Raw genomic sequence first — 23,346 nt, 5'->3', positions numbered from 1 at the left:
TCTCTGAAAAAAGATTAGTTGTGTCTGTGCCAGAAACATGCAGCTTTCTGTTCTCTGCTCTTTCCTGCTCCCCCCTCCCTCAAGAATGCTAAGAACTCAATCCCCCCCCCCTTAGGAATGTGGATCTGAGCCAAGAAGCTGACTCATAGGGGCTGATTTACTAATCCACGAATCCGAATGGGAAAAAAACGGATTGGAAACTAACATTTTGTGACTTTATCGTATTTTTTGCGTTTTTTTGTCACGTCGCGACTTTTTTCGTAGCCGTTACGATTTGCGCGAATTGTCGCAACTTTTTCATAGCCATAACAAATTTTGTGAATTGTCGTGACTTTTCCATAGCCATTATGACTTTCGTGAATTGTTGCGACTTTTTCATAGCCATTATGACTTTCGCAAATTGTCGCAACTTTTTCGTATTGAGCGCTCGAAAAATTTGCGACAGTCACAAAATACCGATCATCACGAAAAAAACGCATTTGGGCGCTTTTTGGACATTCGTGGATTAGTAAATGTGCCCCATAGTCTTACTAACTGAGCATGTTTACTTGGTCTGCATGTCTGTGCAGGAGTGAGGCATTATGGGAACTTTCTTTACACAGCTCAGCGTTTTTTTTCCTGTTTGGCTTCTGATCATCTGAACGACTGCAATTTGGGGAGACTTAAGGGCACTATTGAGACAACTGAAGGTATGCCTGCAGCTTGAGATTAACTCTTTGGTAGCCTTTCCTTCTCCTTTAAACATCAAAATATTTTCCTTGCAGCCCTGTGAAAATGTTTTTCTCCTATGTTTTAAAAAATGTGGTATTCATATTTATTTGTGTGACTATTATTTACAATAATTTGCTCTGTTTACTAAAGTTGTTTTTCACCACATTAAACAATTTATCTGCCCTTAGCATAAACCTTTTCTATCCAATGGCAACAATTTTTACCATTTTTATTTATTTATTGAATCAATAAATAGCTGAAAAAAACTTTAGCTCTATGAATTGTGATTATAATAAACAAGTTAAAAGAAACAGGTATTGGGAATTAGTAAATGACACAGAAAATATATTTTTTTGTACTCAACTTTTGCATATATTAAATCAATTAAAGCATTAGTAAGTGGTCCTAAACTACTAATTTGAAACCTAAATTTGCTTCACTTGGTATTAACAAACCTCTTGCTTGTGTAAATGTGAACTAAAGTTGCCTTAAAATTTAGCAGGCAATTGGCTGGAAACAGCTGTTCCTAATAGTCTGCAGTGACTATAACAATATACGGGGGCTCAAAAGTGTAACTAAAAAACAAAACTACCACAAAACACTAAAAGATTAGATAAAATAATTAGAATAAAAATCTGGAATTTACGGGCCCATGAACGTTTCCGGTGATCTTATAGGGGCCTCAGTAGAGCGCTGTACCTGTTACAGGGAGATGCTGAGTATTCGGAGTTGGGTTTATGCGCATGCGCAAGAGGCTGCGCCGCTCTCTCAACGCAAGTTATGTAGCAGGCCTGGGCCTGAGCTGCTACTTAGCCGGTCATCTCCTGTACGGAATAAGGCGGGAGGAGGAGGCGGCGGCAGGATTGCACGACCCGGCGGACTTTCCCGGGCTATGGGGCCCTGGCTGGATTCGGGCTGGAGTCTTCATTCAGTCGGTGGGGCCTAAACGGGGTGCCCGAAGGAGAGATATGAGCCAGTGAATAAGGAGGGGAGAAGCTGGCGCTAGCTCCCCGCTTCCACCCCCACAAGAGCCCAGGGAGCGACGCTACTATGGCTCAGGAGAAAATGGAGCTGGATCTAGAAATCCCGGGGCCCCCGAGTGATGGGAATCTGAGGAGATCCAATAGCGCCCCTCTAATCAATGGGCTCAGGTAAGAAGAAGGGGTTCGGGGGAGTCTGCTGGGAGTGTGGGGTGGTGGGAACCATAGGGGGAGCACATGAGAACAGCTCGTCTCCATAAACATCACAGTCCAGTAGAAATATGCAGGGAATAGGTACAATATGGGAGCACTAAGAGGGGGCTGAGTAGTGGGAGATTGCAAGTGAGAAAAGTAATGGGATATTGGCAAAATTAGAGTAAGAAAATATTACAAGTTGTTAGAGAGTTCTGTGTACATGTCTGTGTGGGAATCTGCATTTTGGTCTGATTTCAGTCAGAGCAACTGGTATTGGAACTCACTCGGCATGGAACCACCATTTCAAGCATCACTTGAAATCCTGTAGATTTTATACAGTTGCGGTTGGTCTGGCTGATATCCTTTCAATAAAGCCTAATGCACAGCCTGTAACAGAGAATGGATACCAGATATTATTATTATTAACATTTATTTATAAAGCGCCAACATATTCCGCAGCGCTGTACAATAAGTAGATTGTGAGCTCTAAAGGTTAGGAACCCACTGTGCCTGAAAACGTTTTTGGAAAGTAGCAATCAACCTTTCTAACTGTGGCTCCTGAGGCCCAGGTAGTTTACAATTACTTAAAGGAGAATGCAAGTCAGAATTTAAAAAGCATACTGCCCAATAGTCGTCCTATTGTTTAGTAAAAACACCACACTTTTGGCTCACCTAATCAAATATTTACTCAGTCACACTTACTTCACATTTTCTAGAACAGGCAGCCATCTCTAAAAAGGTATTCTCCCTTCCTTTCCCTCCTTGCTTCATACTGCACATGTGTTTCATTCCCCCCCCCCCCTCCCCTCCCCTCCCCTCTGGCAGATCCGCTTCTGATTGGCTGGTGGGCATGTGTAGCTCAGAACAGGAGACAGGATCAAGTTACACACATGCTCAGAGAATAGGAAGGCTGCCGCTGGCAGCTACAGGAAGGGGAGAGAGATTTCAGTGATGTCACTGTAGTATTCACACTGCTGTAAGCTGCCAGCACCATATCTCAGAGAAGCAAGCAGGGATTTGGTAATTTAGATATGCAGTAAGTACTTAAAAAGAATGCCTTTAGAATTAATTTTAATTTATATTAACCTTTCATTGTCCTTTTAAGGATAATTTTTTAGAATTTTCCTTGCAGTCATTGCATCACAAGCAGGCTTCCTTGAGTCCTATAGGACTTAATTGTAAAATCATGCATGGGAACGATTAGTTAAAGAATCAAACAAATGGTTTAAAAAAAAATATCAAGAAAGTAAGAGGATGGCGTACAAAAAGGGGTTTTCTTGAGATAAGTGTTAAGCTGATAAATGCAAATCATAGCAGTTATCACAAAAATTAAAAATCATGGGAAAACAGGGATTGAGTAAAAAATGTTTGAGGCTGACTTGGAATAAAACATTGAAGTTGCTACGGAGTCTGCTAGAACATAGGAGAGAGAAGTAGTTGGCCACATGGGAAGATGAGGTAGGATTTTTGGGGGAAGAAGAATCTGGGATGTAAAAGCTAAAGATGGCCATACGTTAAGATCCCTGACACCTCTGCTGAAGGATTCAGCTGCATGAACTGATGGTGCTTCCATAGACTAATAGTCAATGTCCTGAATTGTAGCTAGTGGCAGGAAATACTGCATATACTGCCTTCAGGTGTTTGTCTCCAACTAAAATACAAGGTGAAAAAACTGCCCCATGTGCCATCCGCCTCATCCCCGGATGGGGACCGAAACGTAACGTTGGCTGTTCATGCGTTTTTAATACACAATTGATTGTTTTTGGAATATAACTCGGTGTTGCTGGGGGCAGAAGTAGTGGCACCCAAAAATACATTAAATAAAGCGAGAGACATTGGGTATTGGCACTACAAATACATTAAATATAGTGAGAAGCGGTGAAAACTTTAGCCTTAAATAAAATGAGAGCCACTGATTTCTGAAACCTCAGACACCTTTACCCTTCCAAAAAGCAGGTTTCCTGAAAGCTGGTATGGATTTCAGCATTGTAGAGAGCAAATAAATTTAGAAATCGTTTGCATTTCTAAACATGCTCGCGTACCTAGTGGTATACATGAGAATGGCACCCAAACAAGAGAAACCCTGTTTTGCTATTATGCAACTTGGACAATTTCTCGATGGGTACACACCTGCTTGTGCTTGTGTCTGCTGGGTCTCCCTTTGCTACGGGTCTGGGGCTCTGCACCCGGACCACCGGATCAGTAAGGTGAGTGTCCATGAAAAACTGATTTACGTGATAATTTAATGAAGAAATAGTTGTGAAAATAATTTTCCTTGGGTGAAGGGTCCGGGGCAAGGCATCTGGACCAACTTTGTGAAGCGGTGAGTGAACACTAATTGAGATTGGCTGTTTCAAATTTTAAATTAGGCTTGATGTGCTCGGTGGCTTAGAGCAGGGGTCCCCAACCACCGGGCCGCGGACGGCATGGCAGTGGGCCGCAGCGCACCCCCCCCCCATGTGCTTCATAATATTCATAGGGTTCTTGTGCCCCGGTTGAGCGCTCAGAGACTCCGACATCTGCATGTTTGTTTTAACAGGTAAAAAAAAAAACTCGCAGTACCCCAAATAGTCACTTCCTTGTTTCACAGTTCATTTATTTGCTGACTGATTGATTTTAGGCTGCTGCTAATTTTGTTGGGCATGTTTGCAATATTTTGGTAACAATTTTTGAACAATCTTTGTTACACATCCTAAAGAATGTTCAGGGAAAGCAGTGTTTGCCAATATTGTATAGCATTAGAGAATAAAATGCATATTTCTGCTCATAAGTCCACTGCTATTTTACTTTGAAAAGTTGTAGATTTCAGCTGGGTTTGTGTATATAAAAATGAATTAATGGTTAGATTGTAAATCCCCAAATCTTTATTGGTTCTGACAGTGTTTGTGTGTTTCAGTGACAATTCACAGGTGTTTCAGACAGATGTTATAAGAGCACGGCGGAACAGCACCACTGTAGTGAATCGACAGAGTCTGGTAAGCGCTGCCTTCATTTGTAACATTTGCAACCCGTTTCCCTAGAAACATGCATTTCCACATAGCTAGAAACACACTTTTTTAAATAAATGTAACCATTTAACTTGCTTTCTTAGCCAGGCCTAACAACATACTGATATTATGGGTTTTCTTCTATTGCCAGTTTTTTAAACTTTGCTAGACAGCTTTATTACAATGGGAGCAATTTTGTTGCATTTGTCCAGGTAGATTTCTTCCAGGTTGTGCAGTTTAGTTGCATGATGCCTCTGTACTTCAGTTTAATAAATATTGCCACAGGTTTATAATGGTTTAAGATCAGGGTTTGGACTGGGCTCTTGTAAGACATTTGATTCATTTCCACTTCAGTGTTAATTGACCTTAAATTTAAGGTTTTTGTTTTTGTTACTCCATGTAAGCAATAAATAGCGCCCCCCCCCCCCCCCCCCCCCCCATCGACTTATTTGTGCTGTTTTGTTAGCAGGAGTCCATTAGGTTCTGGGCAAGCCTGAAATCTAATAATTCACCTCTACCCCCATAGCTACACATCTGCTTATTTATATAAACTATAATCGTGTTTCTGAAGCAACTTTTCAGCTGGTCTTGCATTTTATATTGTATAGTTTTTCAATTATTTGCTGCTTTTTTCCACTTTCCAGATTTCAGTGGGGTCACTGACTAGAAGTCGAAATACTATTGGTCTGTGAGGTTACAATTTATTTATTGTTACCCTTTAATGCTTATCTTTCTATTTAGGCCTTCTATTTACAGTTAGGTAGAAATAGGGCATCAAGCAAACTTCCAGGGTCTGTTAAAACTTGGTCTTTATTTCATCACTTTAAAAACAAACAAGCGCCTGACGCGTTTCGTGCGTTAGTGCACTTCTATTTACAGTTAGGTCCATAAATATTTGGATAGAGACAACTTTTTCCTAATTTTGGTTCCTAATACAACTGTGTTAAAAAAAAAAAAAAAAAAATGCTTTAGTGGCCTCATGTTTTTATGCAATCGTTTTGTTCACCCCACTGAATTAAAGCTGAAAGTCTGACTTCAACTGCATCCGAGTTGTTTAATTTAAAATTCATTGTGGTAATGTACAGAACCAAAATTAGGAAAAAGTTGTCTCTGTCCAATTATTTATGGACCTAACTGTATATTCCAATCTATTATTCAAACCATTGCCTGGTTGCTAGGGTAAGTTTTGTCTCTAGCAGCAACAAAGCTACTGAAATTCCAAACTGCTGAACAAAAAGCTAAACAATTCAAAAACTGCCAATACAAAAGTGAAGGCCATCTACAAATTTTCTCACTGTTTACATTGATACAGCAATGATTTCAGAGCCATTCCTTTAAAACTTTTATAAGGATGATCGCTAGAATTCCTGGTTTCATATGAATAGCCGGCTCAGTGGTCAAGGCTTGATTGTTGCAACTAACATTCAGAATAATCAAATACTGTATTTTATGGTGGAAAAAAGGCCAGTGATTTTCTTTATGATTCTCATAATAGTTAATATTGTTTTACAGATGCCAGCATCTTCCCCCATTCGCATTCCCAGCAGCAGGCTTTATCAGCTCAAAAGGGTGAGTTTTGCAGTTATAAAAGAAATTTGAAGACTTAAGGTGGCCATACATGCACCAAAATTATCTAAGATATTTGGTTTATGTATGGTGGGTTGACAAGTTGACTGATATTGGCAAAAGCATTGAAAATTGGTCTTGACAATCTGGCAGGTCTGAAAAGTTTGATGGGGTGTCTTTGAAGGCACCCAAACATCAACTGTATGTTAATGCTGAATCATAAAATGGGGCAGAATACTATTGTTTCTACCTGCATATCAGTTCTAAATGTTAGTGAAGTGGACGAACGATCTTTCCTGTGACCAGTGGTCGCAGGAAAGATTGTTATTGTAACGTGTATGGGCCACCTTTAGTTCTGTGCATTATCCTGCAACTGTAGCTAGATTTAGAAGAATTCATCTACACAGACTTAGGTGAATAGCAGACTAGGAGATTTGTCAGCTTTTAATAGCTGGTACTTTTCTCAAGTAATAAGGATTTTAATGATTATGCTTACAAAACAAAATGGCTGGCTGTATTTAACAATTTTTTACTTTGTGAATTGTCATTAGTAATAAAAGAGCATGGCTACTCTCCAGGCGTAACTTTCTCCTAAAAAAAGAAATTCACCTACACTGAAGCAGATTTGTACCAGTGCAGTCTACCATACTGATCAGTCTAAGGCAGGGGTCGGGAACCTTTTTGGCTGAGAGAGCCATAAACACCACATATTTTAAAATGTAATTCCGTGAGAGCCATACAATATGTTTGGCTGTGGATGCTGCGGGGCAAGGTAGGGAGGGTCCCAAGGATGCCGAATGCCATGCAGAGGAGGGCGTGGCCTGCACTCGGCAGATATAAGATGTGTTCTAAGGCTTAGAACACGTCTTCTATCCGCCGAGTGCAGGGGCAAGGTAGGGTGGGTCCCAAGGATGCCAGATGCGATGCAGAGGAGGGGTGGCCTGTGCTCGACGGATAGAAGATGTGTTGTAAGGCTTAGAACAAGTCTTCTATCCGCCGAGCGCAAGCCACGCCCCCGTTATTTTTTTATTAAAGATTTGGCAGCGAGCCAGATGCAGCCATCAAAAGAGCCACATCTGGCTCCCGAGCCATAGGTTCCCTACCCCTGGTCTAAGGATTTGCATTCTGTAAACTGCACCAGACTAATGACAGTTGTTGCTGCACTAGAGCAGAAATCAGCAAGGAGTTTATTAACAATATAAAGACACAAAGCTAAAGGCCGATTTCTATAATGCAGGTCATGGAACTTTGAAGTGATTTCTTATTATTCTTATATTTTACAACTAGGTAAGTTTCAGTGAGTCATATGACACGTTATATTACTTATGACCGACTATAAGGGCTCTGGCACACGGGGAGATTAGTCGCCCGCGACAAATCTCCCGTGTCTCGGGCGACTAATCTCCCCGGATTGCCATCCCACCGGCGATAATGTAAATCGCCGGTGGGATGGCATACGCGGCGGCGCGAAGTTTCCTCTCGAAGCAACTTACGCGATTTCACTGAAATCACGCCGCCGCATATGCCATTGCCGGTAGGATGGCAATCCGGGGAGATTAGTCGCCTGCGAACAGGGAGTTTTGTCGCGGCCGACTAATCTCCCCGTGTGCCAGAGCCCTAAGGATAAGAATAAAAGAACATTCATGACTCTTGTGTATTAGAAAACCTATCCTTATACACCATTATTTTCTCTCTCTACAGGAAGAAACGTTAGATGTCATGGACAGAGAAACAGCTAGGGAAAGGTAGTCGGTTTTTTGTCACAAATTCATGGAAATACTTGTTCAATATTAGTCTTGGAAAGTTGGTGTTAAAGGAACAGTAACACCAAAATATGAAAGTGTTTTAAAGTAATTAAAATGTAATGTACTGTTGCCCTGCACTGGTAAAACTGGTGTATTTGCTACAGAACGCTCCTATAGTCTATATAAATAAGCTGCTGTGTAGCCATGGGGGCAGCCATTCAAGCTGGAAAAAAGGAGAAAAGGCACAGGTTACATAGCAGATAACAAATCAACTCTGTAGAATACAATGGCATTTTATCTGTTATCTGCTAAGTAACCTGTGCCTTTTCTCATTCGAATGGCTGCCCCCATGACTACACAACAGCTTTGCTTATATAAACTATAATAGTCTTTCTGAGGCAAACACACCAGTTATACCAGTGCAGGGTAACAGTGCATCATATTGTAATTACTTTAATATGCTTTCATATTTTGATGTTACTGTTCCTTTAAAGGAACAGTAACACCAAAAAATGAAAGTGTATAAAAGTAACTAAAATATAATGTGCTGCTGCCCTGCACTGGTAAAAGTTGTGTGTTTACTTCAGAAAGTCTACTATAATTTATATAAATAAGCTGCTATGTAGCCATGGAGGCAGCCATTTAAAGGAGAAAAGGCACAGGCACATAGCAGATAACAGATAAAACACTATTGTATTCTACAGAGCTTATCTGTTATCTGCTATGTAACCTGTGCCTTTTCTCCTTTTTTCCAGCTTGAATGGCTGCCCCCGTGGCTACACAGCAGCTTATTATATAAATTATAGTAGTGTTACTGTAGCAAACACACCAGTTTTACCAGTGCAGGGCAACAGTGCATTATATTTTTATTACTTTAAATCTCTTTCATTTTTTAGTGTTACTGTTTCTTTAAAGGACATGTAAACCCCACACACAAAAATGTAATCAGTGAACAGCCTCTGTGAAATCTTTCAATACCTGCCACTCTGGTTGTCCAGAGGTTAATAGTAAGGCTGCAGTGTCCCCTTAATCACTTAGATTTCCTTCTCCTGTAACCCACCCAGGAATTTGCTTTGGCTGTTGGTTTGTGGGCATGCTCAGTTGTTCTAAGCTCAGATTATTAACATGCCCCCCAGTCTAGCAGCCAGTGAAAAGATGGCATTGCTGGTTCCCATAGAAACTCTGTTCAGACTGTGCTTCAATTTTTTTCTCCTAAGCTCAGCTCAAACAAAGCAGAACTTTTATAAAAGACAGTTGTGCCTGTGTGAGCCCGTTTTCTTGATGAAATGTATGCTGAATAAGGGTCTGTGTGTGTATGCTGTTTGCAGATTTAAATGTATCTGATTATGTATCAGAGAAAAAATGGCCACCCGGTGAAAGCTGCTATTTGCTGGCAAGTGGAGGGGATATATGCAGTACAAATGATGCATTTGGGTGGGGGAGACGTGCCCAACTGGTATACATTGTAGGCAAATGTAGGCTTTACATGTCCTTTAAACTAAGTTTTTTTTTTTTTTTTGTTTGTTTTTTATATTTATTTGAAAATTAATGCTGGATGAAATGCTAAATATTCTGTTAATATCTAAAAAATATACTCCAACAACAGCCTTTGTTATTGTATTATTTTTAAGGGAAGTGCAAACATCGATGCAGATGATTGTGTCTTGGGAGGAAAGCTTTAACTTGGTAAGTTTCATAAACTGCAACTTTTTTTCCCCCCGACATTAAAGGGACAGTAATTATAGCTAATGTCTTGGGCAACCTTAAGCAAGGCAGTTAGTGCCAGGGTTTAAATTTCATAGCAAATAATTATAACAAGCACAAAGGAGTGAGACGTCCGAAACATGTGAATACTGCCCTAGACCCTGAATTTACAGTATAGTAATACAAGTAGTAGGCAGTACAGGTATGGGACCCATTATCCAGAATGCTTGGGGGCCTGAGGTTTTCCGGATAAGGGGTCTTTCTGTAATTCGGATCTCCTACCTTAAGTTTTCTAAAAAAAAATTTAAACAGTAATTAAACCCACTAGGATTGTGTTGCCTCCAATAAGGATTAATTAATTATATCTTAGTTGGGATCAAGTACAAGGTACTATTTTATTATTACAGAGAAATAGGAAACACTGTGAATTATTTGATTAAAATGGTCTATTGGAGATGGCCTTTCCTTAATTTGGAATTTTCTGGATAATGGGTTTCAGGATAAGGGTTCCAATACCTGTATCACACATGTAACTTAATTTAGTGGTCCATTAAATGTGTTCCTCATTCAGTGAAGGGTCTAATAATGCATAAGTGTCCAGTGACACAACGCGTAAGGAGGTAGGTGCTCTGGGACCATGGAACACTGAGGTGCCTCTGTCTTTTATGGTTGATTTTTTTTACGTTTTTGGTAAATTTATGATTGCTTTGTGTGCCAAAACAAAATCTTTGTGAAACAAATCTGATAAACCGTGCCCAAGGCATGTGCATAGATAAGTTAATGTATTTAAAAGTCAAATAATGGCAGTTAGGTGGACCCATGTAGGGTGGTAAGAGCGGCCAAACCAATTTTAAGGGTGATAATATTCCTTTTAACAGGCCAGTCACCTCAACAATGCAAATGATTAATTCATTTTACTTTAAATACTGTGCATTGTCTGCTCCTAACTCTGCTGTGTTAACCCATCTGTTGTCAAAACAAAGTCCCACCCTGATCTGTTTAGTATTCATTGGAACCTTAGAAAAAACCCATACATGCCCACAACAGCCATTCCAGGTGTTTTCATATGTAAATATAGTGCTTTCTAGAAATAGTTTCAAAAGTGTACTCTATATATAAATAGTTTCAGGGCATTTTTGGGGCAACTTGATCTTAATTCATGTTTTACTCACATACCAGAGCAGCAGTGCTGTAGCATGATAAGAGTTACAATGAAAACATTGAGGGTCTCAGTGAGTATGAGACCCAATTAGATACTCCATCAGGGGGCTGTGTAATGGAAATACACTTAGCTGGCTAGAAGATGATTTGGGAACAAACCATTTGAGCAAGGGAAGGGAAGTTGGTCCCTTTAAACTGATGACCAAAGCAAAGGAGCTGTAAATTTAGGAGCTGCAGGGTATGAGAAATATATGTATTACAGAAAGGGAACCATACACAGGTACCTTCTGATGTAGAGTTCACACCCTCATAAATCACATATTTGTTATAAGATCACATGCAATCCTAAGGATACCATACAGGGATGGTCTCTGGTTACCTCTCATGTTTGGTATCAACACAGCATAAAACACCTATAAAACACAGCATTACCATATTTTTATCAAAATATTTGGCACTGGAAAGTAACAATATTATGCTGCAGAAACTGATCTGGAACCAACAACTATCTATAGAGGGCAGTGAATAGTCATTCAAAAAGACTGTTCCTGGGCACTCCTACCTTATTCTTAAGGTAATAAGTAGGAATGTCCAAGCAGGAAATAAAAGGGGAGGGATCCAGTGCTTTGTGTCATGCAAGTGAGGCTTCAAGTTCTTGGTTTGTATGCCTAGTGTTCAAACCTTTGGCCTTAGGGGGACACAAGAAAATTCTAACTTAGCAGGTATAGGGTTTCTCAGAGTTGTATTTCTTTTTATTTTATTCACTTATTTTCTCATCTTCCTCTTATCTTTACTGTCTTCTTTGTAATATCGTTTGTGTATTTATGCAGTATGTACTTTTGTTATATTAATAGAAAAGGTGGCAGTAAGTGTTCTGGGTGTTGGTTTGTTTTGGGGCGTCAAACCTGTTTGTAAGGTAGGTGAGAGGTGGCATGTCTATCCCCTTATAGTTGCACTGCTATGTGTGTCTAAAGTTGGCATTTTGTGAAAATAATTATGACTTTTTATTATGACAGAGTGATAGTGATCTTGAGAAGATTGAAAAAACGTCATCTCCAAAGCGCATTGACTTTATACCAGTATCTCCAGCTCCATCACCTCCAAGAGGAATTGGAAAGGTAAGAAACATATACAGATGCCAACCATTATTGTATTTCCTAAAGCAGGCTCCTTAGCAAAGGAAAACAAATCTTTAATTTAAAGGATAGTGCAGGTCTTGTGCTGTTGGCTTTTTTTGGCTTTACCTTGCTCTGCAAGAGAGATGTAATGCAGATTATTATGGTGAAATATACCAACTGTTATGCATGATGAGGAAATGTGCAGTATTCCTGCTTTTGTGGAACACTCTTACCCTTTGCATGCAATATTATATTGCTAAGGAGTTATCAGGGCTGCCAGCTGTTAAGTACAGGCTGAGTGGTAGTATATAACTCCCACAATATGTATCAATATCCAATACAATTAAAATTTAGTTAAGGTGGTTATAAGGTCTTTTTTTAAATATGAACATGTTGTAATGCTCTCTTAACTGATTTTATGATACCAGCCATTTCTGGGAGGAGCTTCATTTAACAGTTATTGCACATAAAGTTCATTTTTAGATTATTAACGTTACAATTTTTTCACATGTTAACACATTTTTTATTCTTGTAAGGCAACAGATGTGTGGCATAGACTTATTGGGGCTGTACCCGTTGGAGTTGAAAAATATATAATTTAAAGGGGCAGTATACACCAGGAAAGTGTCAGTTTCTTCTTTTTACCTTAAAGCCTGAAACTGACAGAGGCTTAGAGAAGGGATGGGTTTGTTTGAACAGAGATAAGCTATTTATAAACAAGAAAAGATAGTAAAGGTTAACAAAAAAGTCACCTGCTTTGTTGCTTTATAGCAGAAAAAATAAGGGAAATAAGGATTTTTAAAAATTTGATGGCAAAACACATTTTTAGCACAAGTCCTGCGGAATATGACGACACTCTAAGTACCTGTTAACAATCATGGCCCTTTTAACAAGGTATCTCTGAAAATGGCACGGTCATTGTTTAGTCATTGAAAAGAGCACTACAATATAGCATTTTTTTTCTTCATTAAAAGGGGATCCAAAGCATTTTGAGTCTAATGTTGCATTTGTTGCCCCTAGTTATGTTTGCTGGTGCTTCAAGTGATCTAACATGACTGCTGAAACGTGATACACTGTGCTAGAGGTGCTTTAGTAGGGCTTTTTTTAGTAGCAGTCTGTTTTTCTTCCATAGCAATGTTTCTCTCCATCTTTACAAATGTTTGTGAGCAGTAATGGCCTGCCCCCGAGTCCTATACCCAGTCCTACAAGGCGTTTCTCAACGTAAGTTCTAGCTTGTTTTGTTTAGTAAGCCATTTTACTGCAGTCTGTTATATGCTATTTCCTTCAAATATAGGGAGGGATAAAAAGGCAAAAGTAATAACTTTTTGGTAATGGGATGCAATAGAAGATATAAATTAAACTGAATTTTCAAAAGGCATTCAGAATATAAATTTGGGAGGTTTTGTACTATTTAGTACTTAGTACTTTTTTGCAACCTAAGTAAGAGGTAGTGGTTCCCCATTCAGAAATCGTGGGCAAATAGTAGTTATATAGAAGGATTGCAGCATTAAGGAAGAGTATTTAACTTAACTGGCTGCTTATATAAAATATATATTTCAAGGGAGTCCAGTTTAAAGTAGGTGGGAAATAGGATTATAAATGCTTTCTATGATTTTAATGTTTATTCTTTTCTCAGCAAAAGAAGCCGGAGTCCTGTCAACTATATACGTCCAAGTGCATTTGGCCCTATTAAAAGGAAAGGTAATCAAAAATAATCTGCTTTGGTCTTAGGTGGGGCTAATGTTTTAATTAGTATATAAAAACTTTAAAATCACTAAAATGTCACTTTTGCATACTTGATATTTCTATAGAGTTCCATTTTTTTTGCATGTTTTAGGATGCTTTGGATACAAACATATGCATATGATCACTGCCTTTGTAACTATCTGTTCTGGATCATGCATAGTACTAATTGAGTAGTAATGATGAACAAATATTAGCCCATTGTGCAATTAACTCTTCAGGTGGCCATACACGTTAAGATTTTAGTCTTCTTCCAACAAATGTTTGGATATCTATCATACAATCTAAAACTAGCATTCAGACTAAAATGATAGGATAAAGCCCTAAAAATAACAAATCTGAGGATGTTCTGAACATCAAAGAAAAAAAGAGTTGGCAGGCCCCAATTGTATGAAAGTGATTTCCTGGAAATGCATTGTAGGTCCCCCCAAGGATATTGTCAGATACAAAATACATGCGCAGATTCTGTCGTTACCCAACCAACATTTTCTAACCTGTCCAATCGACTAAATGACCGCTACTTTGCAAAAGTCTACGATTAGATCTGTGCCTGTATGGCCAGATTTATAAAACAGAGCACAGGCAGATCATATTTTACAGCAAGTGTATTTTGTTATATTAGCTGTTATTGATAACTAATCATTTTAACTCTCATTAGGGGTTTTAAAGTCCCTGCTGTAGAAGATTTCTCTCGAAGTTCCCAGATGCATAGTGCAAGCCTAGTATTTGTAGTGCAATATAAGCTTGATTCACATATATGAACAGTTACAGTAGCCTTAGTAATCTAAGGGACAAGAATATGCTCTTGGCCTGAAAGGCTACTGATACACCATCCGCAAAGGTTTGGATAACAGAATTTTACATAGTAGATATATTATACCTATTCAATTAGTAGGTAAGTTGCAAAGCCAAAATATACTCCATCCTCTTGACTTTTTTGAGCTTTGTTTGTATTCCTGTTAGGTTCGTTATGGTACCTGGTTTTATTATTGTACCTGTAGTATGGGACAAATTTGATTTGTCACATACTCCATTACATTTCTTTGATGATTTGAGGCAAAAAGCTAGAGCACTATTGCTGAGTATCCCAGCTGATATATTTGACATATTAAATTGGGTTTTAAAACATTACAAATATTAATTTTTTTGTTGCAATATTCACATTTACCTGTGAATTTGAAAATTTAAGGAACACAATAGGGCCAAAGCTGACTTCTTACTGATTTATAGGTATCCCAGCTATAAATAATTGATTTCTGCAATCAGAGACATAAAGCAGCTGCAGATGTTTGCACAAAAAGAAGTAAAGACTTGATCAATGCAGAAGGTGAAGTTTATATATCGCCTTCTGCCCTGATCAAGTCTTTACTTCTTTTTGTGTAAACCCTGTGAGTGCCGACATTTTTGCTTATATGTAATGTAATGTGACCAAAACATTGATATTGCACTAGTACAAATAGTTTATATTTTAAAGTCCTGTGGGTGCTGTGGTATCTCTACTTACTTATGTGTATATATAGACATACATACTGAGAGCATTGACTCTTATATTATCATTTATTTGATTTAAGCCATTTCTTTGCTTTTTAGTTTTAGGTGAGATGGAGATGGAAGTGGAAAATCAACCAAAGAGACTTTTTCAGGGGACCACAAACATGCTTTCTTCTGATGTCACTCAGATGTCCTACTTCAGCTGGTACGAGAGATAGGTTGGTTATCCAGTGCCTGGATAACAAAACAATATACTAGACTATTATCAAAAAAGAAAGGTGACACATTTATTTGCAATACTGCTTATTACTTTTAATCAATTTTGGGGGGGAATGCATGCAATCCAATTATATATAGAATCATCATTTCAAGTTGAACAATGGATAATACGTATTCATTTATTGTGCCCAAGAGCTTTCAGAGTGTTTTTAAGGAGCAAAGCGGTACTGGAGATGTAGGTTAAATGTACGCCAAACATTTTTACATGCTTGGCACTTTTCTATAGATATTTTATCTTAGTGTCTCTAAATATACCATATTCCTCGCTGCTTTATACATTTTTTTTTTTTTTTTATGAGTGAAGCATGATGGATGATTTTGTTGCTCCTTCCTCAGCAGGGCAGCAGTATGTCCAAACATGCAAGAAAAACCAAGGAGTTGTCAGGGCTGCCAGTTGTACAGTACAAACTGAGTGGTAGTATATGACTCCTACAGTAAAACATTTATATGATCATATTGGCTTATCAGGAACCAGAACTTGGGATGGGTGTGTACAATATGCCCACATTAATATTATCCTTCTCTGTTTTTCAAGCCTGTCTTCAGATCTTGAAAGCAGCAGCAGCATCAGCTCATCATGTGATTCTGTGGCAAAGGAAAGCAGTGTGACCAATTCTCCCGCAGCCTGCTCAAGCTCTTTCTCTTCGTTCATGTCACTGGAAGATCTGTCCCCAAAGTAACGCTCTGTAATTGTTGCCATGCTTATTTTTTTTATTTTTATGTTTTTCTGAAGCAAGCACCTCTGGCCTGATAGACTTGCAGGACTTAGACACTGGAGTGGCAACACATGGCTTATATATCAATTAGGGATGCACTAAATCCACTATTTTAAGATCCAGCCAAACCCCAAATACTATGCGAAAGATTTAGCTGAATACTGAACCAAATCTGAACCCTAATTTGCATATGGAATATAGGAAAGGAAGGGTTAAAGGCAACTGTGCGCTTTGCATGCGCCGGAAATTGTTCAGCTTATGTGACAGAAAATCACCTGATTTTAAGGATTCAAATTCTAGGCCAGAGGCATGGATTTGGCCAAATTTAGCCTGCTGAAAAAGGCAGACTCTGAGCCGAATCCTGGCTTCGGTGCATCCCTAATATCAATGAAAATTATGCACTGATGTGCTCAAATTTTGCCATTGTGATCCAGTTATTTATTGGTAGTTTTCCAATTTTATTTCTTTTCCTATTTATTTATTTAACAGGATTATATTCTGTTTTACAATCATGAATTATAAATGTCCTTTTTTTTTTTTTTTTACCCAGTATGTTATACATTACTTTGAAATTGTAGCAGAAAAAAAAATATATATATATTTTTCCAGTGGTGTTTGCATTAGTCAATGCAAATAGGTCATTTAACTTGATGTATGACAAAATGACCAGTTGCTTAAGAAAAGCAGTGAAACAGTGAAGACAGAATACATAAGTGTCTGATGAGATACTGCCTGCTGAACCCCATTAGCTATATATATTCAGTAGCCTTTCTTTGTCTTGTATATAGACTTGTTGGCATCTATGTCACATTGATAAACAGCTGTTAAAATTAATTTCAGTCACCTGTCAAGGATGACACATTCTTTCTCTTTTCCATTTGTGTGGTTCTGCATCAGATGTAGGATTGGACATATGGAGAAGTAATGTGACATTCTAATGTTCAGTTTAGGTGGTGTGCATTATGATCTTCCTGTCTTTAAAAATCCAGCATGAAAAACATCAGAATTCCAGCTGGATCATTCTGGGAGGGTTGGCATATGCCTCCAAGACTGTAGAGTGTTTTAAACTTCACTAGCTACCAAGAGACTAATCGCAGTAAAGCGGAAACACTAATGAGGCTACAACACAAGGTTTAGAGCTGAACACCTGTATAGAACAGATTGTTAATTTATATGGCAGTAATAGTTGGCGATTTTAGTTCAAACAAACTATTCATAACAGTGTGGAACTGACATTTGTCAGTGTATTAGTAATATACCTTAGGCTGAAACATGCCTTCCACTGCAATGTGATCTACAGTAAAAAAAAAAAAAAAAAAAAATCTGTCTCCGATGTAAATAGATTTGCAAGGTTTTACTGTGATGTGATGCTACATAGTGTTGTAGCAAAATGTCTGTTGTTCAAAATGTCTATTGTGCAATCAGTTTGTCAGGAATACCTGCATATTACAATGATACTGTAATGTTCCTGTCAGTGGAAGGAATCATCAGTATCAAAAAATTAATGCAAACACTGTTTTTGTGTTTTTATTTTTTTACATTAACACTATCAGTAATGCTGTGTGTGGCACAATGTAAATCATGCTTTCTCCTGTTAGAGGATTGTGTCCTTACTCAGCCCTGCATGACCGGCCAACATGACCCTTTTATAATGTGGGAATAGGCGGAATGCCAGATGGACAAGATACCTGTTGGCTGGTGGTAGTAAAGGATGATTGTTTAAAAAAAAACAGAACACTCCTCAACATCCTTAAGTGGGTTAAGTTTGAAGTCATAAACATAGGTGCCCTAAACACATTTTGTGTAACCAGGCTTTTTTTTTTCCTGTGTGGAGTGTTGGTGATTCCACTATTAGAAAGGGAAAGATTGTAGTTCAAATGCAATCTTTTAAGATATAATGTGGATTCTTTAGATTTCTCAAGTCACCTCTTTTAAAATGTATTCAGCATAATATATCATATGAGATCTTTTATTATTACCCCCAATCACTGCATTGACTGCTGAATACGTCCCTAGACCTTCCAGTCACCTGGGCACACTTCACGTTCTCCATTATTTATTTGTCTAGTTTTGCTGCCAGAACAGTTACAAGTGTCCACATGGTAGAAATGCTCCAAGGCACCACAAATCCTTTTTAGTTGTGTTGCTAGTTTAAAACCTTACACATTTAGCCTGGTTACAAAGCACATGGTTAACCTTCAGGCAAAAGAGAAGTTTCCTTTCTGGAGATATATAAAAATGTTGTCTTTTAACTTTACAGTTCTATGTTGATGTATGTGGATTAGGTTGGTTTTTGGCTTACTGTAAAGATCGTATTTTGAAAAGCACTTTGTAAATATATTTTTTGTTTTGCTAAATTTTTTGAGGAACGTACAAGGCCCTGTATAATATTCGCATTGATTTGCTTTCCAAGAAAGCTGTTATATTGTCAGGAGCAAACCATGCAGAGACCCATTTATGGCTCTGTAGAATATATTAATGGCCAAAGTGTGTTGACCAGGAAATATGTTTTTAATCTGACTCTAATGAAGAGGGAAAAATAGTGCCTATAATGTGTTACGGCTTTTGAATACAAAAAAAAACTTTACATGAAAGTTATTCTTATTTCTGGGAAATGTAGAGGAAACTACAGGAAGCATTGATGGCAGGGAGCAGAGGAAGGCACAATTCTAGGTTTGCTCTTGGCCTTTTATGACAGAGAACATAAGCCGTTTTCATATTTATTATTTTGAGTTGCATTCGCTGGAAAAGGTGGTTCTAGTCTTATGTACTTTTATATGCATGGGATGCATTATATGCCTACTGTTTGAGTGCAATTGTGGGCAAACCAGTGTCAGAAGCAACATTTTACTAAGTAGCAGGCTTATCCTTTTTGTTTAGCAGTTCATTGCTTGTACCAAAGTAGGTAGTCTGTTATATTTTGGGTGGCTTGTTTTTTACTTCAGTAAAGTTGCTTTAGCTTATGCAGGAAAAATATTAACATAGCTAAGGGTGATGTGTTATTGTATAATACTGCAAGATATTGCCCAGAGATCATTGTTACGTGTTGGAAAAGGAACATTTGTTTTCGCTCAAGTGCTTTCAAGCCGAGCAAGCAGTTTCAACATCTACCTAGGCATTGTTATTAACATTTTCTGTCACAAAGTAGTCAATTCATTCTGCCAGTTCAAAACAGCTGTAAATATATTCTGTTTTCTTTATAATAGGTTGTTGTGGGGTCTTCTACTTGCATTGAAAGAGAAGGAAAGTTATAATCACTGAGGGGGTGCCAAAAATTAGGCCCCTCACTGATTTATATTTGCTTTATTTTTTTCACTGTACTGCACAGCATCTGCCTGGGGCCATCAAACAAGCTGAAAAAGATCATCTCTAACAGACTTACCCTGCAACGCACCCCCAGGGGGTCTGCAACAGACCTACCCTGCAACGCCTCCCCCCCAGTGATTATAACTTTTCTTCTCCATTAACAGATTAACTGTTGCAACAAGCCTATTTGTCAAGTAGTTAGTTGAGTCTGGGGATTCTCTTATGACCTCTTACACTTTTCAATGCAGGTAAAAACCGCACTCGCCAATCCCTGTATCCATTTACATAATTAAACACTATTAAATGGTCACTGCACCTTCTGATAACTATTCTCTTGGTAGAAAATGGCACGTTAAACATAATTAGGTAGTAGTTTGTTTTGGCTTGGTTTTTGCTCAGTTTAACAGAATGTACTACTTTACATTTAGCACAGTCATGCAGGGAGCCAGTGAAGCACCAGCTTTGTTTTTTGATCCTTAGCCTTCTCCAATACCTTTCTGTTTCCCAGCAGCCAGATTGTTGTCTCAGAAAACTTTGAGGGTTGAATAAAAGGGCAGTATAGATGTGGGTAGATGAGACTGGTGGCATGGTGGATGCAATCAATTGTGCTATTCAGCACATGGAATGAAAGGTTGGGTGTGCACAGACGCTTAGCCTATGGAAACTGGTTGCTCTGGGGGGACATTGACTCTAGCAACAAGAATTGCTTCTATACTAATGCTGTCCTAGTGACTTAGTTTTTGCTTGATTTAGAATCTTCTGTTTTGCCTCTACTTTTTTTTCCCCCACTGTCGGCAAATTCTGGAGCTGCCGAGATCCATTCAAACCAATGGATATATCAGTATTTATTTTAACGACAAAAAACGCTACTTACTAATTGTCAAGAGTACTTAAATTACTTCTCCCCTTTAAAGGGGTTGTTCACCTTTAAACATACTGTTAGTATGACTTAGACATTGATTTTCCGAGAAAATTTGCACTTGGTTGTTTTGTGGTTTTTGTTTTGTTTTTCACTTATTTAGCTTTTTGTTTAGCAGTTCTCAATTTTGGAATAGCAGTTATATGGATGCTAGGGACTTGTTTACCTTAGCAACTAGGCGGTGGTTTAAGAGACTGAAGTATGACTAGGAGAGGGCCTAAATAGAAACATAAGGAATCAAATTTGTAAGCAGTTTTTTGGCTGCTGGGGTCAGTGACCCTCATTTGAAAGCAGGAAAGATGTTGAAAAGGAAGGCAAATAATTTAAACACAAAACCAATTGCAAAGTTTTTTGGAATAGAACATTCTATAACATTCTAACAGTTATTTATTCCCTTCTGTCTTTGTTTTCCGTAATTTTTGTTTTGCTTTACTTAAGACATTAAAGCCTAATTAGTGGGGGCGTGCAAATATGAAACATGAAAACATAAAATTTTGTATCTGTTCTGACCTGAGCACACTGTTTTTAAAAATGTACTCAAAAGTTGAAATTCTCAATACTTAATTTTTATTTTTTTTTTGCGGGAAAGAATTAGAGGGAACATCTCTCACAACAAGGTGTTCCATGGCTGTATTGCATACAGTCTTTCTGCTTTTAGAAACAAAGGACCTTTATGTGTATGTGAAGTGTTGCAAAGTCTAGCATACTTTTTAACATTCGTGTCCCTTCTATCAAACAGATTAAAAAAATTATATATTTTTTAAAGATTTATCAACACCTATTTGTAAATTTGTTTTGCCTTTGAGATATTTGAATTAATCATACCTTGTACTGGCAAATAATTAAATGCACCCATTTTGGTAATAAACCTGTGTGGGTTTGTTGGGGTTTTTTTTTTTTGTAGTTTTTTAATTAAAAAAAAAATTGAGTCTTTAGTACATAGAAGCTGTGTTTTGCATATCATGGATTAAAAAAATGCAGAATTATCATTGAATAGCCTTATTTTTGGCAAGAAGTGCTCATCTTGTGTATAGATTTACATTTATGTGTAATGTTCATAAATTGTGTGTATATTGTAAAGTTATCAATCAATAGTATTGTGATTGAAATGCTCTGTATAGTGAAATTGTAACTAAAAATGTACAGACTTGTCGTGGCAGTTTCACTGCTTCAAAAATAAATTGACTTCATATTTGTTCTTAAGGTTTTTTTTTTCATTTTTTTGCTTATATGTTTAATTTAATGACTATATTTCCAACTGCTAACAAACTCCCAGAACAAACCCCTGCCAGGTTCACCTCCCACAGGCAGCACAGGGCAGGTGGAGTATATGGCACGCACAGGGCAGGTGGAGTATATGGCACGCACAGGGCAGGTGGAGTATATGGCACGCACAGGGCAGGTGGAGTATATGGCACGCACAGGGCAGGTTGAGTATATGGCACGCACAGGGCAGGTGGAGTATATGGCACGCACAGGGCAGGTTGAGTATATGGCACGCACAGGGCAGTTACAGTCACAGCAGCCACACAGAGGGGGGCTGCGGGCTGCCAGTTGGACAGCCCTGATCTAGTACATACAGAGCTGCTTTTTAAAGAGCACTATCACCCTTTATTAGCCTGCACCTCTGGTGGGGGGAAGCAATTTCATTTTGAAAGGTCTGCTTTAATCATGATCTATAAAATTATGCAATTTTGCAAATCCTTGTATTGCCTTTCATTTCCTCTTGACAGGTTAGCGAAATACTTTTTACATAGAGATTATTTTTTTGCACTATACTTAAATGAACATTAGCATTTTTTAGCAATTTCTGTATCATGATACAAGAGTCTTTTAGACTTTTTGTATTTTAGATCATTCTTTATAATGGGTTTCTAGATATTAGATTGCATACTATAATATCATTTGTTCCCTGTAAAATAAATTTTAATAAGTGTTACCTTTGTCCTCCTGAAAGCGAAAACAACAGAATACACCTTATTTTAGGGCCACCCCCTTCCCCCAGGACTGTGTTGTAATTAAGCCTATTAAACAAAAGGGAGGGAAAGGTGTGAATCCTGACATGGATAACCAGGAAAATGTTAATTTAAATCTTCCATGGCTTTCACAACACAAGCTACAGCAGTCTTGGTTACAGTATTTCAAAAGCTAAACTAGAAGAGCAGTTGCCAAAATTGTTGACCCAGCAGCAGCAGCAGTATTGGGCAACTGTAATATTACAGGACTCCACACTAATTGCATGAATACAGGTATAGGACCCATTATCCAGAATGCTCGGGACCAAGGGTATTCTGGATAAGGGGTCTTTCCATAATTTGGATCTCCATACCTAAAGTCTACTAAAAAATCAATAAAACATTAATTAAACTCAACAAGATTGTTTTGTATCCAATAATGATTATTTATATCTTAGTTGGGATCAATTACAAAGTTCTGTTTTATTATTACAGAGAAAAAGGAAATCGGTTTCTAAATTCTGAATTATTGGATTAAAATGGAGTCTATGGGAGACGGGCTTTCCGTAATTCAGAGCTTTCTGGATAATGGGTTTCTGGATAAGGGATCCCATACCTGTAAATAGCTTCTTTAATAATTGCTCTTTTAATTGGTGAGGCAGACAAACTGATTAGAGCAACTTTAATATGTCTTAAAAATAAATACATTCTTATAAGTAGAAATTGTAGAAGCTACCTGTAGCACTATACTGCAAATAATGATATGCAGA

General features: G+C 38.1%; 1 protein-coding gene and 2 non-coding genes across 4 annotated transcripts; all 3 read left to right on the top strand.

The window, feature by feature from the left end:
• Positions 1 to 1,423: 1,423 nt before the first annotated feature.
• fam122b (family with sequence similarity 122B) lies at positions 1,424 to 21,824 on the top strand. Of its 2 annotated transcripts, none has more exons than XR_001171493.3 (10): positions 1,424 to 1,862; positions 4,783 to 4,861; positions 6,386 to 6,442; positions 8,141 to 8,184; positions 9,816 to 9,870; positions 12,066 to 12,167; positions 13,300 to 13,388; positions 13,804 to 13,868; positions 15,501 to 15,679; positions 16,216 to 21,824. XR_001171493.3 is itself a non-coding variant. In NM_001017288.3 (10 exon segments), coding segments are annotated over 10 exon segments (843 nt in total). In that variant the 5' UTR covers positions 1,549 to 1,761; the 3' UTR covers positions 16,361 to 17,717.
• On the top strand, positions 12,350 to 12,490 carry LOC116407424. The gene has a single exon (XR_004220330.1). It is a non-coding gene; the product is annotated as a small nucleolar RNA U109 (small nucleolar RNA).
• LOC116407422 lies at positions 15,982 to 16,117 on the top strand. The gene has a single exon (XR_004220328.1). It is a non-coding gene; the product is annotated as a small nucleolar RNA U109 (small nucleolar RNA).
• Positions 21,825 to 23,346: the final 1,522 nt, after the last annotated feature.

This window comes from Xenopus tropicalis, chromosome 8, assembly GCF_000004195.4.
Source record: "Xenopus tropicalis strain Nigerian chromosome 8, UCB_Xtro_10.0, whole genome shotgun sequence".
Taxonomy (NCBI): domain Eukaryota; kingdom Metazoa; phylum Chordata; class Amphibia; order Anura; family Pipidae; genus Xenopus; species Xenopus tropicalis.
The sequence above is the reverse complement of the archived record's forward strand: the minus strand, read 5'-3'. Positions and strand labels throughout refer to the sequence as shown.